This window comes from Echinops telfairi, unplaced genomic scaffold, assembly GCF_000313985.2.
Source record: "Echinops telfairi isolate 266 unplaced genomic scaffold, ASM31398v2 ScPeMD7_7462;HRSCAF=8500, whole genome shotgun sequence".
Classification (NCBI taxonomy): Eukaryota; Metazoa; Chordata; class Mammalia; order Afrosoricida; family Tenrecidae; genus Echinops; species Echinops telfairi.
Genome location: NW_022111362.1, coordinates 829,729 through 845,348, shown reverse-complemented (window position 1 = coordinate 845,348; position 15,620 = coordinate 829,729). Strand labels below are relative to the sequence as shown.

Here is a 15,620-nt window from a genome sequence, read left to right as displayed (position 1 = left end):
AACCAAAATTCAGGTTCCAGTTTACTAATAACTCATACTCTCTCCAAGATGCCACATTGCCTCTGCCTCTTGTCAGGCCCTCCTCTATCCATTTTCCCTTTAGCCAGCCTTCAACCTGGCACCCATGGTTCACAATGACTCTTTAAGAAATGTAAGTTGCTAGGCATAGGGGGACATGGGCAGGATACAATACTCTGAACACAGATAACTGGGGCTTTGGCACTACATTCTCCTTTCCAACACTAATGAGATAGGATAGAATGTGTGAAAATGTTGATTTCTATGTCTCACCAAGCCTGAGAAACACTCCAGAGTAGAAAGTACCTTTCAAACAAACAGCTTGTGGGTGAATAGTTGGTACCCTTGAGCAGCAGCATCTCTTCTGGGGGAGAAGACCAGCTTACTTTAAGTGGGATATAGGATTAGCTTATCTTGGGAAAGATATCTAGGCAAACCAAGGACATCCAGAGAATTAGGAGTACTTTTTCCTGGTTAAGGAACAGAAGACGGGTGTTTGGGGGGCAGTGGATCATACCACCAGAACTCCTCCATGTGATTAGTATGATTGCTGTAGAGTACGTGTCATGAACCATCAGCAGCTAGGATTACACAAACCTTGTATATTGGATTTGAGAGAAAAGAAGTCTAAAGAATTCCAAACTGAAATAATAATTTCAAACCATTGGCTTATTTGAATACAAATATTTATTATGAAACTTATAAGTGCATATACATATTTAAGTGATATGACTTCATAGTAAAAGTTGTTCTCAAAAGTTATTACTATTTTCTTAAAAAGAGGGGGAAAAAAGCACTGTATATTGGAAGCTGCCTTCTCCTGGACCATTTCACATTATCTGGGAGATGCATTTTAAGCAATACAAAACACAGTGTTTATCACATTTAACACTGAACCCATCACTACACAAAGACTGAGAGTCCAGCAAGGTCACAGGATAATAAGTGCTCTATGTGGCTTTATCATCTAACTCTGCCAGTGGTCTGCTTAAATTTGGAGGTTCCTAGGGAGCATTTCCCAGGCCCAAGGCTCCCTCAGAAACAATAAGTGTAGGTGCATAAAGGGTGCATACTCAGTTAAGTAACACCCAGTTACTGTGGTCAGAAATTGACACCATGCAAGGGTCAAATCAGAATAGATAATGAGGCTTAGAAGGCTGTCTGGATTTTACATTTGAAAACTGTTAACTTTTTGCTATTCAGACCCACTGGTCAGGGCTCACGTCTCTATTCATTGGAAGTGACCTCTAATGAACTGGTCAGCAGAGGGCTCCTCTGGAAGCCTCCTTGCTGGTGTCTCAGCAGCTAGTTAAGGGAGACAGACAACAGTGCAAACAAGACATGGTACAGATTCAGATTTCACACACAGCATGTCTTTGAGCCCCAGTCCCAGTCCTACCACATATGCAAAGGCTGGCAGTTGAGGAGCACCCTGGAGGTGATTAGAGCCTGAGGCAACAAAGGGACCACAAAGGAAAGCCTGACTATACCAAGTCAACATTCACAGTTGCACTTGACTAGTATTTTAAAGCCAAAGGGAGATTAGGAGCACCTTTTCCTTTGCAAATGTGTATTGAAATGCAAATTTACTTTAGTAGGATGGTCTCCATTACGGAGCCAGCTTTCAGTAGAATTGTTTTACAAATCATTTTCCCAGCAGTTTCTATTCTTAGCCTCCACAAGAAGGAGAAATAGAATTGATTGTTAAAGGCTCTCAAGATTTATGGTCATGCTACCTACCTAAGGGGCCCCCATAAATCAGAATGAACTGTATGGCATCTGGTGTTATTTATGTATTTTGTTTGTTTCCTCAGAGCAAAAACTTTAGTGGTACTGAGTCTTGGTAAGTAGATTTCAAGGAAAGATACCCTATGATGGATTTTTTAAAATCTTGGATTACCTAGAAAATGACCTTTGACTGCAAATTCAATCATCTCATATACAATTCAAGAGCACAGTAGTGACCAGGCCATTTCAAAATAGGGTCTTGAAATCAGCCCTGTCCCTCTTAGAATGAATAAAGGCTTTTTTTACTCCATATTTTCAATGTAACCGTTGATTTAAGGCCATACATTTTTGTTGATGGATTTAATTTCTATCATGATGATTCAATTAAAAGTAACACTTATATGGAAATCTAATCCATGCTAGCTAATAACCTCACCAAACCCAAAATTTTACTACTGGCCAGTCAACTCATAGCAACCCTGTAGGATAGAGTAGAACTGCCCCACAGGGGTTCCAAAGCTGAAAACATTCATTGAAGCAGACTGAGGCAGCTTCCTGGCTATGAGCTCCTTGTGGGTTGGAATCACAGACTTTTAGGGCAGCAGCCAAGCACATTAATTAACCACTGTTTCCTCAGGGCTCCATAAGAACCTTAAAAAGACATACAAGTCAAAATTATTTCACTATAACTTATTTTCTACATGTAGTGTGCTGTCAGCTGATAAATTTCCTTGCTTTGCCCACTTCCCTGACTTTTAAAATTTTATCATTTTTTAAAAGGAGTACCATATCAGTGATATCAAATTAAAAACCAAATCAAAAATTTAAATTCTGAAGTGCCTATATTTTAACTTCTTTAAAAATTAAAGATTTAATGCAACTCTATAAACTGCCCTCACTCAAAACAAAAACAAAAAAAACTCTAAATTTAAGACTTTCAAATGAATTTCTTGAATCATTTTCTTAGAGGAATGCCCTATGGACATGACAGACAGTCCTCCTAGACGTAGCTGACATGGCATCCCAGTAAGTCCAGAGAGCTTTTAGAGGATTAAATATGGAATTTACATATAATGAAAAATGAGGTTCTATTTTCATTGGAAATAGCTGTTTAAGAACCAAGACTGAGTCTTTTATGCGATATATGCCAAATAATTTAATTAAGAATTCTTTTTATTCCCAAAATATTGCTGGGCATGGAGCAAAGGAGACAAATTTCTCTAGTTTTAAAACATCAACAACTATGTGAGCATTAAGGGTCAGCAGCCTCAAAGGTCAACCAAATACTCTTAAACTCTGTTGATCCAGGTGGTTTTTAATCAGTGGGGACACCAAAGCAGTTCAATCTCAAACAATTATAGCCTTAATTCAGACTACAGGGAAAAGGCCCTCAGGGCATCTCCTGACTCCCAGCCTTTGCATATAAAGAACATTCAACAACACCGCCCCAAGACAGAGGTCAGGGATGGAACTTGGGTTTCAAACAAAAACACAGGATTGGACAATGAACAATATTCCAAACAAACATAGATGTACAGTGTTTTCTGTAAGACAAGACATTTTGATTTGCTTCTTGGTGCTCAATGTAAATGAAAACCCAGGTCGTGGGAGAGTCCTTTTCCAGGGCCATGCAGCTAGTCTTGAAGACACATGATGATGGGTGAGAGAGAGAGAATGATGAGAAGAAGATGATGGGCTGCAGATGACAGTGAGGGCGCTTCTTACCCTGTCCCTGGCCTCCCACTCCTGTCTCAACTCAAGAACGCTCTGTCAGACCTCAGCTTTCATTTGGAGAAAGGGAAGAGCTTCAAGTATCACCTGCTAGATTCTCACCTCCCACTATTCCATGCAGCACAAGGCAGCTTTCACTAAGGTTTACCCAGCTGATGGGTGTCTCTCCATTCTAAGGTGTGACAAATATTGGAAAGGCTCCCAGTAGGCTGATCTTTCAGCTGGGTATAGCCCATACACAGAGATATAAAACTCAAAAAGCCCTGGTCAGACTAGGGGCTTCATGGAGGAAATATTATAATAAGGCAAGTAAAACTTAGCCTTATTCTAAGTATCTATCTGTCACCAATGACATATAATAATCATACTAAATAAAAAATAAAACCATATATTTTGGCTACATAATCAAATGTGAAAGTAAGGCAAATTGTGCAAAATGAAGCCCTTGCATATGCAGATAATCTTGAATTGGGCAGTAAGGGAAAGCCGCTGAACTGGTTTTTCCTAATACTGGTTTTCAGACCTGGGCTCCCACTGTAAAGTTTCCGCAGGCGTCTTACTCAACCTGCACCTCTCACATCTTGAACCTCCTGTTAATGAAGAACAGAGTGAAACACCATTAAGGCACAAATCAACCAGCAAACATGTCTTCCTCCAGGGTCTGCAGGATATAGCTGCCACATCAGAGATGGTGGAGCCTCCTGTTCCAACAAAAGCAGCTGCCAGAGAAGCCACATTGTGTTACCCTCCCCCCCACCACACACACACATTATAGTACTTCAAAACTGCATGCCATGCTTCTCCATTCACAGGCCCTTCAGAACAGAATGGAAGGGCGATGGGAAGAAAAGGCCACCACAGAAGCAGAGAGAAGAATGGGATTAAGGTAGGAAAAGCAAAGACATGGACACAACAAGCTTAAAGGGTGGGCTACAAAGGACAGCATGAAGATAAGATTGTGACAGCTCACATCAAATAACAAGACACAGAGACAATGACTTAAAATATATATACAGTGCATTTTTTTTTTAGGGTTGAAGATGTCCACTGCCATAAGAAATTATATAAATAGCCACGGAAACTAATACTTACACCAAGCTGAGAGGCCAGTGAGCGGCTGGGCTTCTATCCTGGATAGTCTTGCATCCTAGAGCTTGGTTTGTTCAGCCCTGCGAGCTGAGTTTCTGAAAGTCTCCCATAAAAGACAGACTTCTAATTGCTTCCCACCACCAAAATTTATAGTCATGTTTTAGATGATGTGAGTGACTGTCACCAAGCCTCACCAAGTAGTCCAGCATCCTGGAAGAATAGGAAGTCCCACAAGACACCATGACAGGATTATTTTCTATCTTGCCTCAGGAATCATGTTCAGGTTTAATATCCAATCAGGTTTTGGTTTCACCACAACCCTGGTCAATTCAGGGATATTGGGGCACTCATAATTTTTAAATTTCACAAGCCACTGGTCAAGATGCAGTGAGTCCCCAGAGGCTAGGCATGGTCAGGGGAGTCATGAACAAACAGGGTGGGAACTTCACTGCATCTCTGCCCCTGAGGCTGCCTGATTGTCCTCACAGCATGGCTCCCAAGCTGAATGTTCAATTTGTCATCTCAGTATAGCATAAATTCAGCCACTGTGGCTAGAGGGTAAACAATTTACTCAGTACAGTGCTCCCAAGATGGACCAGCCACCCTATTTAAGGCGCAGAGCAATGCTGCTTGTTCTGTCTGAAGAGTGAAAAACTGAGGCAAAACAGGGTGGCTGGGGAATATGGATATTATCCTCCTCCTGGGCTATTTTGTAAGTTTAAGACTACCCCAGCCTAGGCCTATGAGGCAGAAATTCAACTGCCTTCCATAGGAGATGTGGGGACAACCATTAGGGTGGATGAGGAAAGGAGGGCCTGCAGAGCTGCGTACCTCTCCATGCACGGAGGTCCAATCACTGGCACCAAGTTGATAAGAGGGGCACAACTTGGAGAGCTACCTGGGTCAGAAAGATGGCAGCAGGAACCAATGCCCTTCAGTGAGTGCAGTGCCTTGAGCACTTTTTTAGTGAAGAAAAAGTCTTGTCTTTAAGTGCCTAACATTGTAGCCGTAGCAGTGCACACAGAACAGGAAGGGATGCACACCACAGAACCTGAAACTCAGGTCAGCAACTTGATGATTTAGTTGCTCCTGAAATCCCTCTGCTTCTTCCCCCAATCACTGTTCTTTACAACCATTTAGCACAATTAGGATCAAGGGTACAGGGTATAAGGGGTAACCATATGCTTAGTGGGAGGAAGGAGAGTCAAGTAATTTAAAGGGTCTTTTGAAAGCATGGATGAAGTCCAAGCTTCTCTCACTTTCCCACCGTCTCCCTCTCATTTTCCAATACAGGGGCTGCCACACAAATCAGAGAAGCTTGTCAAAAATATCACTCTCAAGCATAAGTCCACAGGCATGGAGGTGCATTCTAAAACTTAAATGGCATTCACGTTAGGTAGTTGTTTCCCATGAGTGAGGGGTAAAGACCTGAGGCAACTGTGTCTGGAGCCTATTGCACAGTCTTAGAGACCCTCCCAACGCAGGGACCCCATGTTAAATAATCTGCAAGAATTGCTCAGAAGAAAGGCTCCCTGAGAAACATTTCCACATTGGCTCTCAAATCAATCTCAGGTCACAATCCTGTTCACTACTAGCAGACTCATTAAGTCCATGCTTGGAGGTGGACACAGTCATACAGAGAAGTAGAGTTAACATTCTGTCCCTTGAATCATGACAAAGTGAGGGAGGGGCCGGGTAGAGATAGATATTGAGAAAGCTAAGGCCAGGTACTAAGGGCTGAGTACACTATGCCTACAATGGTACTGCTACCACTCATCCTCTGAAAGCAGTGAGACCTGCAAGGAAGTGAGTGAGATAGCCTTCACATTGGGCCCTAGAATATAAGCTGCAAGTTCCTGGTGTTGTATACGAGCCCAGATACCACCTGCTCAGTATATTGTGGGTCACGTGGGTCACTCTAGACATTCATGAGCCAGCTGCAGCCTCTGTGTCCTAGATTTCATTTCCATCTCTGTATAAGTACTTTCTTCACAATTTAGCAGACTGAAAACATTGTGTCAGAAAGCTCATAAGTACACCAGCCAGGGTGGCCATGAGCATGCTCCCACCAAGGAAGTTTGAGCACCTGCCCCAAAAGGTAAGTGATCGCTGGGGAAGGTGGGTTGGAGCCAATTTACAAGCACTTGGAGAGACAAGAGCAGAGCACACTGTAGTCCATCTCGGTGTGGCAGATAACTAGTTTTTCCTTTTCTGAGCAGCCTTTCTCTTCTTCTGTCGCTTCTTTTTTCCTATCTTTTCTTTTTTCCCCACTTTTTCTTCTCTGCGCCCCCTTAGATAAAATCAGTAGAACCATTAACAATGTAGAAATAAACAAGAGTTCCTCTCAGTCTGCAAAAGGTTTAACCCTGGCCCCAAGACACTGTGCATCAGTAATTTGTTCAAGAAAATTCCCCCAATTAAAAAAAAGTTAACTGGGCATCCATCACACATCATGAACTAATTACTGCAATTTGCCCAGCTGACCCTGCTATGATTCCTGCTATGTCCTGCAGCTTCTAAAACATTGCACAAGACAGTACAGGCCTGGACTAGGTTTTCTGTTCCAATCACCCATCTTGTCAAGTAGGGATTCCTTCTAAAGAGCCAGCCTTCTCAATGCAGTGTTGAACTCTCTTCTTTGTCTGAAAATAACCTCCATATTGCAGATTGAAGAAAACCTGAGGTTCAGCCAGATAGCCAGCTAGGACAGGAGAAAGAAGACAACCTGATCCCACCTCCTCCTTCCTGGATGACTACATGGCTACCTCCTGGGAAAGACTGGGATTGCTCTAGAGAGCAAGGGATAGAGGTGGTTAGCAGAATCTTATTAGAGCATTTGACTCATGGTTGTCATATTAAAATGAATCAAGCTGAATTGTATTTAGTGATTTATGGGGTGAAGTCACTCGTTCCTATGAAAACTGGACATGAACCATGGCAGTCATCAGTTTTTTACATGGGAGAATGTGAAAGTTGAATATTACTAAGGCTGAGTCTCTGGGGATTACATAGGATGTTAGGAGAACCAAAGAAAAGGAAGGGGAAGAGGGATTAGTGAATCAAACATTACTCTTCAGATAACCAGCACTGCCAGTTCCACTGTGGTGGGTGAATCACAAAAACTTGAGCAAAAAATCTAATCTGCTCATCAGAAAAGCTCTAGTCCTTGACCAAAAGAATATATGACACCCGACTAGCAGGCCAGCGTTAGGTTTTGTAACATTCCGAGGTGTGTATGAGCTCCATTTCTACAAATTGATGAGGCCATGTCAGGTAAATAAAGTCCCACATACAGTAGGAGGTTTATATCATCAAACAGTTAGCATTTTATTGCTAGTGCATATCAGGAAATATTGGATACAATTTTATTACAAGTGAAAAAATATACCATGACTAACATTATACATCTGCATTCACATTTTATGTATATATCTTTACAAATTGCCAGTCGTTTCAGGTAATAGAGAAACATAACATCCTGGCATTCATATGGCTTCTCTTCAAATATATGAATTGTAGGAATATAAATATATTCTGAAGTACATTTGTTTTCAAAAGAAAAAAAACGTTCACAAAAATATATACTTTTAAAAAGAAATGTCTTCCCCAAAGTTACAAATACCACTAGGACCATCTGTGAATTCCATTTATACATAAAGATTTCATCTTGCCAGTATTTCTTATTGGAACCTGAGAACCCTATTGTATATTTATTTACTTGTTTATTTTTCACTTCTGATTTCAGAAATGTCAGAATTTATGAAGCCTCCATGGCATACATATGCTTCCACCAGAGGCAATCACAGAAGCCCAATTTTTCAAAGCAAACTCTCAAATTCAAAATTACATTTTATTCTGCAAAGACTTGTCTTCTATGATAAAGTAGGCACAAGACCTCATCTCCATTCTAAGAGAAGACCCAGAAGGATCTCACAGAGGGCCCACAGAGGATGGGTAGACAAAGAAAGGAGAGTGATCATGAGTGAGACTCATGATCTTCCTCCTCTTTGCCCATGTGGTAATTGTTCAGGGTATAGAAATTAGAAGCAGAAGTGAGAGATAAGAAGCAGAAGCTCTTTGGGTAAGGGGTGGCAAAGGAATGACAAGGAAAGGTTCTCTGAGCACAGTTCTCAATGTTAGGAGCTTATGCAAGAGTCACAGATCCAATCATTGGACTTGACAAAGGAGGGAGACTAGAGGTTTTTGCCTAATCTTGACTATATGGGGACAATTCCAGAACAGGTGCCCCTTCAGGAGCAGCCAACAACTCTTTCTTCAGCACTCAGTGTCTGTCACCTTTTTGAGCTCCTGGTTTGACTGTTGGAGCCCTGTTGATGGAGTGGGTGGCTTGTTGAGCTGCTAATCTCAGGCCAGCAGGTCCAACCCACCAGTTACTTTGTGGAAGAAAGATGAGGCTTTCTTCTCCCTTAAAGATTTACAGCCCTGGCAATCTAAAGATGCAGTTCTGCTCTGCCCTGTAGTATTATAATGAATCCTGACTATTGAATTGGAATTGACTTAGTGTCAGTGGGTTGAGTTGGTTTGATTGTCATCTGACTGTGCTCAGAGACTCTCCATGTAAAAAGAATAGAAGCTCCAAAAGGGATTTTGAGTAATCAGTGATTTTTAAAATTATTATGAATGATTATCATGAGAAATCTGACTAATTAAAGATACTGTAGTACAATATCTTAGAGAAATCTTAGTTAAAAAGATCCTATGTACAAGAGAATGGGATATAGATGGATACAAGCTGCATGGATATAAGCTGCATGGATACAAGCTGCAATATTGTACTATAGACACAGGTGTTTCAACAAAGGGCAAAACTCAAGCCCATTCCCAAATCAGTGTTTTATCCCACAGGCACACCTGGTCCTTACAATTCAGACCTTCCCCCACACCTTTGCCTTTTTGATTTTCATATTATTTTAACTCTCCTCAAGTAGATCTAGTGGAAAGTCCTTTTGGCTGTTGTGCTTACTTGTTTAAAGCTTTCTCCAGGTATTCTTGAATCCATTTTAACTTTGGATCAATGCAAACTTGTCTATTGTTGTTCTTCAACCTTGCCCTGCCAAAACAAAAGAGGCAATAGTACACAGGTGAGCAGAATAAGGCAAGGCCACAACTTGTGCATTTGCTCATTGGGCATGCATTTTAGACCTCTTGCCAATGCCAGAGGTTCCATTTGCTAGGGTTCTGGAGGCACTCAGGAGCTATTGGAAAGCCACAATATTAATAATGTGGTAAGCTTCGCGACAGAGACACAGCAAAAGTGAAAAGCCTTACAGGGAAGTCCAGGGAGAATTCATGTAAGGAAACCTTCAAGCTGAGCCTTGAAGGAAGAAGAGGGTTTTCACAAGTAAAGAGAAATTGCAGCTGCACAATATGCAAAAATGATGAAGAATGAGAGACTGGATATTCACAAAGGTGTGGCCACATACTAAGGGGCTTTGGAGGTCCTGTGAAGGAATTAGCAGATGAAAGAAAGGAAAACTTCAGAAAGTTGCAACTTTCCTGTCATCTGGAGTGCTTCAGCTTTTCAGAATGGAGACATCTCCAGGAGACAAAGAGCCCTCAGTCTTGCTCATTGCTGGACACACATCTCCTGTTTGTATTTATCCTGTATGTGCAAACACATGTACAGAGGCCGCGCACATGAGCAGCTCCGTGTGGCTTTCTCTTTGCCCTGCTTGCAGCATCCTATTCCCCAGACGAGATATTTCATGTTTCATTTATGTGTGATTTTGGTCCATTTTGTTTCCCATACAAATGAAAATCAAATGTTAACACTTGCAATGAAAAACAAAACTCTTGTGGTATTTGAAAATACAGAGGTAAGAGAGTTACAAATGATGACATTTCACTACATGGTTAAAGATGAACTGAATTTATACCTTGTAAGGTTTTGTTACATCACATTAGAGCATGGCTTTGAATTTGTTCTTCCCAGTTGAATCATGGCCTACCAAGTAAAACTGGAATGTAAACGAATTTGTAAAGTGTGGGTAAACTGAAACAGTAACTGGAATGGGAAAATATTGGGTCAATGCCCTGTTAGAAACTTAATCTGCCTCTTAAACAGGAGAGTATGTAAAAACAGTGCTCAGCTCAAAGATGGTGGCTAACTTCTTAGCTTTGTATATGCATTACTCTTTATATTCCTGGCAATAATCCAATCTCCCAATCAAGTTTCTGCAATTGCTCACTAAACTTTCCATTTCCAAGCCTCACATTCCAGGGGTTCAACTTGTCATTTTTCCTGTTCTATTATCATCCATTTCACAAAAATTTAAATGTAGGGTCTTTTCTGATTTTGCTTCATTGGTCACAACTAACCTGCTTCACACCAATTCAAAGCCCCAAGTTAAAGCCCCCAAAGCCTGAAACAGCCAGGAAAATATAGCCATTACTAGCACATGGTTGTCTTAGGCAGTGGTTTTGGGCAGAGGTTTGAGAAAGTCTATGATTTCTTTAGTATAGATACATCCAGGCATCCAGTTGTGCTACCAATCTGTGCTAGAGGAAGAAAGCCTTGAGAAGTCCAAAAATGGTCCCTATGATTGTGGCCAGTTGCCAAGGGCAACAATGGCTTTTGAAACTCCTATAAGTACTCATAGTAATAATACTGCTATTGTCATTAATTGCCATCAAGCTGGCCCCATGCACTTCATGGAATGCTTCCTATTCTCATTGGTAACAGCATTCTCTAAGTATGCCAAGAGTCTCTAGTGGCACAAATGGTTTAGTGCTTGGCTATTAACAAAGAGGTTGAAAGTTCAAATACACTCAGAGGCACTTTGGAAGAAAAGTCTGTTGGTCTATTTCCTAAAGATAAAAACCCTGTGGAGTGAAGTTCTACCCTACCACACATGGGGTCACCATGAGTCAGGACAAACTGTATGGAAGCCAGTTTTGTTTGGGGTATAATCATGCCAAGTTCAAAATTGCCAAAAGGCAGATAACATTCCTATATACTTAATAACTCTGTGAATTACATGTCAATAAACCTATTAGATTCAGCATCTCTAGCAAATGATATTCAAGCTTTTCACAATCTATATTACTCATCCATAATAAAAAACACAGCCCTGATACATGCCATCACATGGATGAATCTTGAAAACACAAATGCTGAGTGAAATTGCTCACAAAAGACCATATACTATATGATTTCATTCACATGACATGCTATTATATAGAAACCAAAGTTTATTAGTGGCTAGCAGGGATTGGAAGGAAGGAGAACGAGGGAGTTTTTGCTTAAGGGATATTAGGATTTTATGTTAATTGTGGTGGAATAGCAAAACTGGCTACACAGCTTGAACAATGTAATCCATGTCACTGAAAGGTATGCATACATGTGGAAATGTTTGTATTGGTAATGGTTTTGTTGTGTATATTTTCCTAATTCAAAGAAACATTAAAAAAAAAAGACTTACACAATCTGAAGGGCACAGTTTGGAGTGTTGAGAATTTTGAGATGCTTGACATTGGCTCTGGCAACGTGACTCTCAAAGAAACGGCATGGGCATCTGTAGCTCAGGCTGACAGGTTTCCCTAGAAGAGTTAATAAGAAAAAACAACAACTTGTTATCCTGTCAAGCTTTGGAGACCCAGGAAGGGCTAGGTCTGATGAACTAAACATATTTTCTTGAAAAGACCAACTGCTTGGGCAAGTACATTCTGGGTGAGACTCAGACTGTACAGAGCAGGGAGATTAAAGTACCTCAGGGTACTAGATGGGGTGGGAGATTAAAGGAAGAAGATATCTTTTAAAGTATCACAAGATAAAAGCAGTAATTAAATGAAGAAAAAAAGCAGTAATTGGAGCAGGTTTTAGTTTAGTCAAAGGTACTTCTCACTGCCACTGGAGTTAATACCAACTCATGATTCTATAGAACAGGGTAGAACTGCCCCTGTGAGTTTCCCAGACTGTAGCTTTAAAAAAAAAATCATTTTATTGGAGCTCTTAGAGATATTATAACAATCCACAATTCAATTACATCAAGCATAATTGTACAATTGCTTCCACCAAAACCTTATCTTTTTATTTATTTATTTCTTTATTTTATTTTTTAGACCTTATCTTTTCTCCTCAGAACAGCTGGTGGTTTCAAACTGCTGACCTTGCAGTTAGCACTCCAACTCATAACCCTATGCCACCAGGGCTCCTCAAAGGTACTTAGCTTCCCAGTTTTATTTTGCAAAATTAACTCTTCCAGGAACAAATGGGAAAGATATTTACTCTCAGAGGAGGGGCAAGAGGAGACCCCATCCAATCTCTTACCCCTCTTTCTCTCCTTCCTCCTGGACAATTCCATCTCAGGAGGGATCCGCGTAGCTCCCAGGAATGCTACCCTCCCCCACTTGCAGCTCTTCCTTCTAGTTTTCTTCCTAAACCTGCCTCTAGCCTAGAGAGCAGGCAGAGAATCCACTCCCCCCCTAGCACTTTCTCGAAGGCAGGTAGATTAGTCAGGCTCCAGTCAAATGTGGCTTTCTTTTGTGTCATGATGCTGCCTGCGATCCCTCGGATTTTATTAAAACCTTTGTTTGCCAATTCACCAATTTGCAAAATGCCATAATTGACAATCGTTAGTGTAAATTAGCAAGGGCTCCAGCAAAACTCACCTTTTGGGTCTAGCATTGCAAAACCTGGGGGCTAGGATATTGCAATTTTATAGAGAGCCTGTTTAATTCCCCAAATTACTATAATTTACTGATCCTTTCATCAGGGATTAAATGTGTGTCTGAGCATATTTAGTCCAGAGAGTTTACAACCCTCTCTCAGAAGCCTCAAGTTCTTTAAGTTTTGTGCATTTGGGAAGCCACTCACATCAATGAGAATGAAGGATTTACCTTTTGGTAATGGCTGATTTCAGTTAATGGATGCTACGGACAGCATCATATTCAGCCTCCAAATCAGGAGAAAACCAGACTGTTGTGTCCTACAGGACCAAAGCTACAGTGAAAACCAGGAGAAAGACCTTTTCAATGTACTCAGTGAATTCGGACTGGGATACACAAACAGCAAGTCACTAGTGGGGCCCAGCTTCTAGCAACTGCACCAGAGGCCCTGCAGGGGAAATCAGGACTACAGTTGTAACCAGATCACCTGGGAAAGCAACCAGGCTGCTGGCTGGGGCCAGTCCTCAGTAATCAAGGAGTCATCTTTCCAAGTCTCCCCTCTTTGTAAGTATTTTACCCCAGGGTTTCCTTGCATTTTACACAGTTCTTCCCTGAGCTGAAGTTGGCAAGGACCCAGAGGTGAAGCAAGGAAGGATCCCAACCACAGAGCAACCTTGAGCTCTGCTACTCTGGTGTCAGAAAGCAGCAGTCTGAGATCAGGCTAGAAATCAGAGCCCACTCCCAGCTCAAAACAAGCTGCGGTTCTTTCTCTCTTCATCACCACAGGGATTATCCATTTCCTTCCAAAGCAGTTTGTAGTCCTGCTGCCAGGGGTTCAGTCAAGTGGGAGAATTTCAATGTTTTTGTCTTTTTTTTTTTTTTTTAAAGAACAGAGTGCATAGGTGCTCTCATCAAAAACAAAACTTGGTGCTGTGTACACCTAGCATCGTTTCCTCCAGCTTTCTGTCAATATTATTGTCTTTTCCAACCATTTTGGATGTTAGTCAATGTAGTCAAGATGCTTGACTGGATTCAGAGGAACTCTACTCTCCTGACCCTTATGCACCTTCCAGAACTGGTTCCCAAAGCTGTTCCCAGAGAGCCTTCCTGCCCGGACCACCACCTACCAACCCCTTCCAACAAGGCCTGGAAATGTGGCTGACCCTTGGACTGAACCCAGGAAAGTCTAGGGTAACCAAGGGCCCAGGAGCTTGGTCAGGGCAGACAATGGGGGTAGAGCAGGAGCCCTAGCCTGAGACTCTGCATGATAGCTTTGGGAAGCGACTGACTATAGAACACAGGAGCTCCCATTATCCATCACCGTTGAGTTGATTCTGACTCTAATAGCCCTATGGGACAATGTGGAACTGCCTCATAGGGTTTCCAGTATTGTAGATATTTACAGAAGCAAACGACTTCATCTTCCTCCCTGTGGAGTAGGTGGCAGCTCAATGCTTAATACACTGTGCCATTAAGACTTCTCCAGGAGGTAAAGGAAAAATGAAGGGAGGTTAAGTCAAGCTGAGCCCAGAAATGTTGTGTATGGGGAAATGATTGCTCTGCAACTTTTCAGAGGACACCCTGCGGGCCTCGGTACTACCTCCCCTCTAGGAAATGGGCCCTGCAGTAACCCTTTGCTAGTAGCTTTCTGGAGGATGCATTTAAAGAGAACCAGACATACCGAAGCCATAGTAACCCTTGCCAGATCCCACAATTGTCAGTGCCCAAAGCAGAGTACCCAGGCCAACAATTTCCTATGTATTTAGGGAGACCTCGCTGGACAGCCAGGCATCACCTGGGTTATCACAGCCCCTCCTGCCCACTCCTTGCCCTACCTAGGACTGTTTCCAGTCTGTGCCCTGCCCGGTCAGAGGGGCAAGATCTATGGCCCAAATTCAGTTCAGCATTTGGAAGCGCTGCACAGACGGCGGTTGTACCAAGAGAACTCAAAATGTCTTTCAACCGTTTGCTTTGTTTGTTTTTCCGTTTTTAACAGAAAATTAGCAGCCGAGAAAAGGCCTGCTAGACATGGCTTTGTTTGGGGCTCAGAGGCAAGAGTTTATTTTGGTTTGCAGCAGTAGCGTCCTTAGATAGAGCAGCGAGATTTCTCTTCAGCATCAAGAAAAGGAAAGAAAGCCTTCTCCCTCTCACAGTGAAACTGGATACCACCTCCCAGTGGCCCAAAGCCTTGGTGATTGAACTTTGTTGCAATGTTCCTCAGGCAGACGGAGCGCTGGGCCCAGTGACAAAGGCTCGTTTGCAGGTGGGTTTGGGGGCTGGGCTGGGGTGTGCTGATGCACAGGGCTCCTAGGCCCCTCTCCCCTTGACCTGGGAAGGCCAGGAGGGGGAAGGGAATCCAAGGGCTGTGCAGAAGGGCGGCTGGGACAGTTGCGCAAGCCTGACAGCTGTGCAGTGTGGTCTGGCTG

At 42.2% G+C, this 15,620-nt stretch overlaps 1 protein-coding gene across 1 annotated transcript in view; it reads right to left on the bottom strand.

The window, feature by feature from the left end:
- Positions 1-687: 687 nt before the first annotated feature.
- The window catches only part of CXCL12 (C-X-C motif chemokine ligand 12), an 18,646-nt gene continuing 3,713 nt past the window's right edge, over positions 688-15,620 (bottom strand). The window contains exons 2-4 of the mRNA XM_045283529.1: positions 12,009-12,126; positions 9,551-9,637; positions 688-4,067 (exon numbers count right to left, since the gene is read on the bottom strand). Of these exons, the coding sequence (XP_045139464.1) occupies positions 4,052-4,067; positions 9,551-9,637; positions 12,009-12,126 (221 nt within the window). The 3' untranslated portion in view covers positions 688-4,051. The remainder of the gene's footprint in view (positions 4,068-9,550; positions 9,638-12,008; positions 12,127-15,620) is intronic.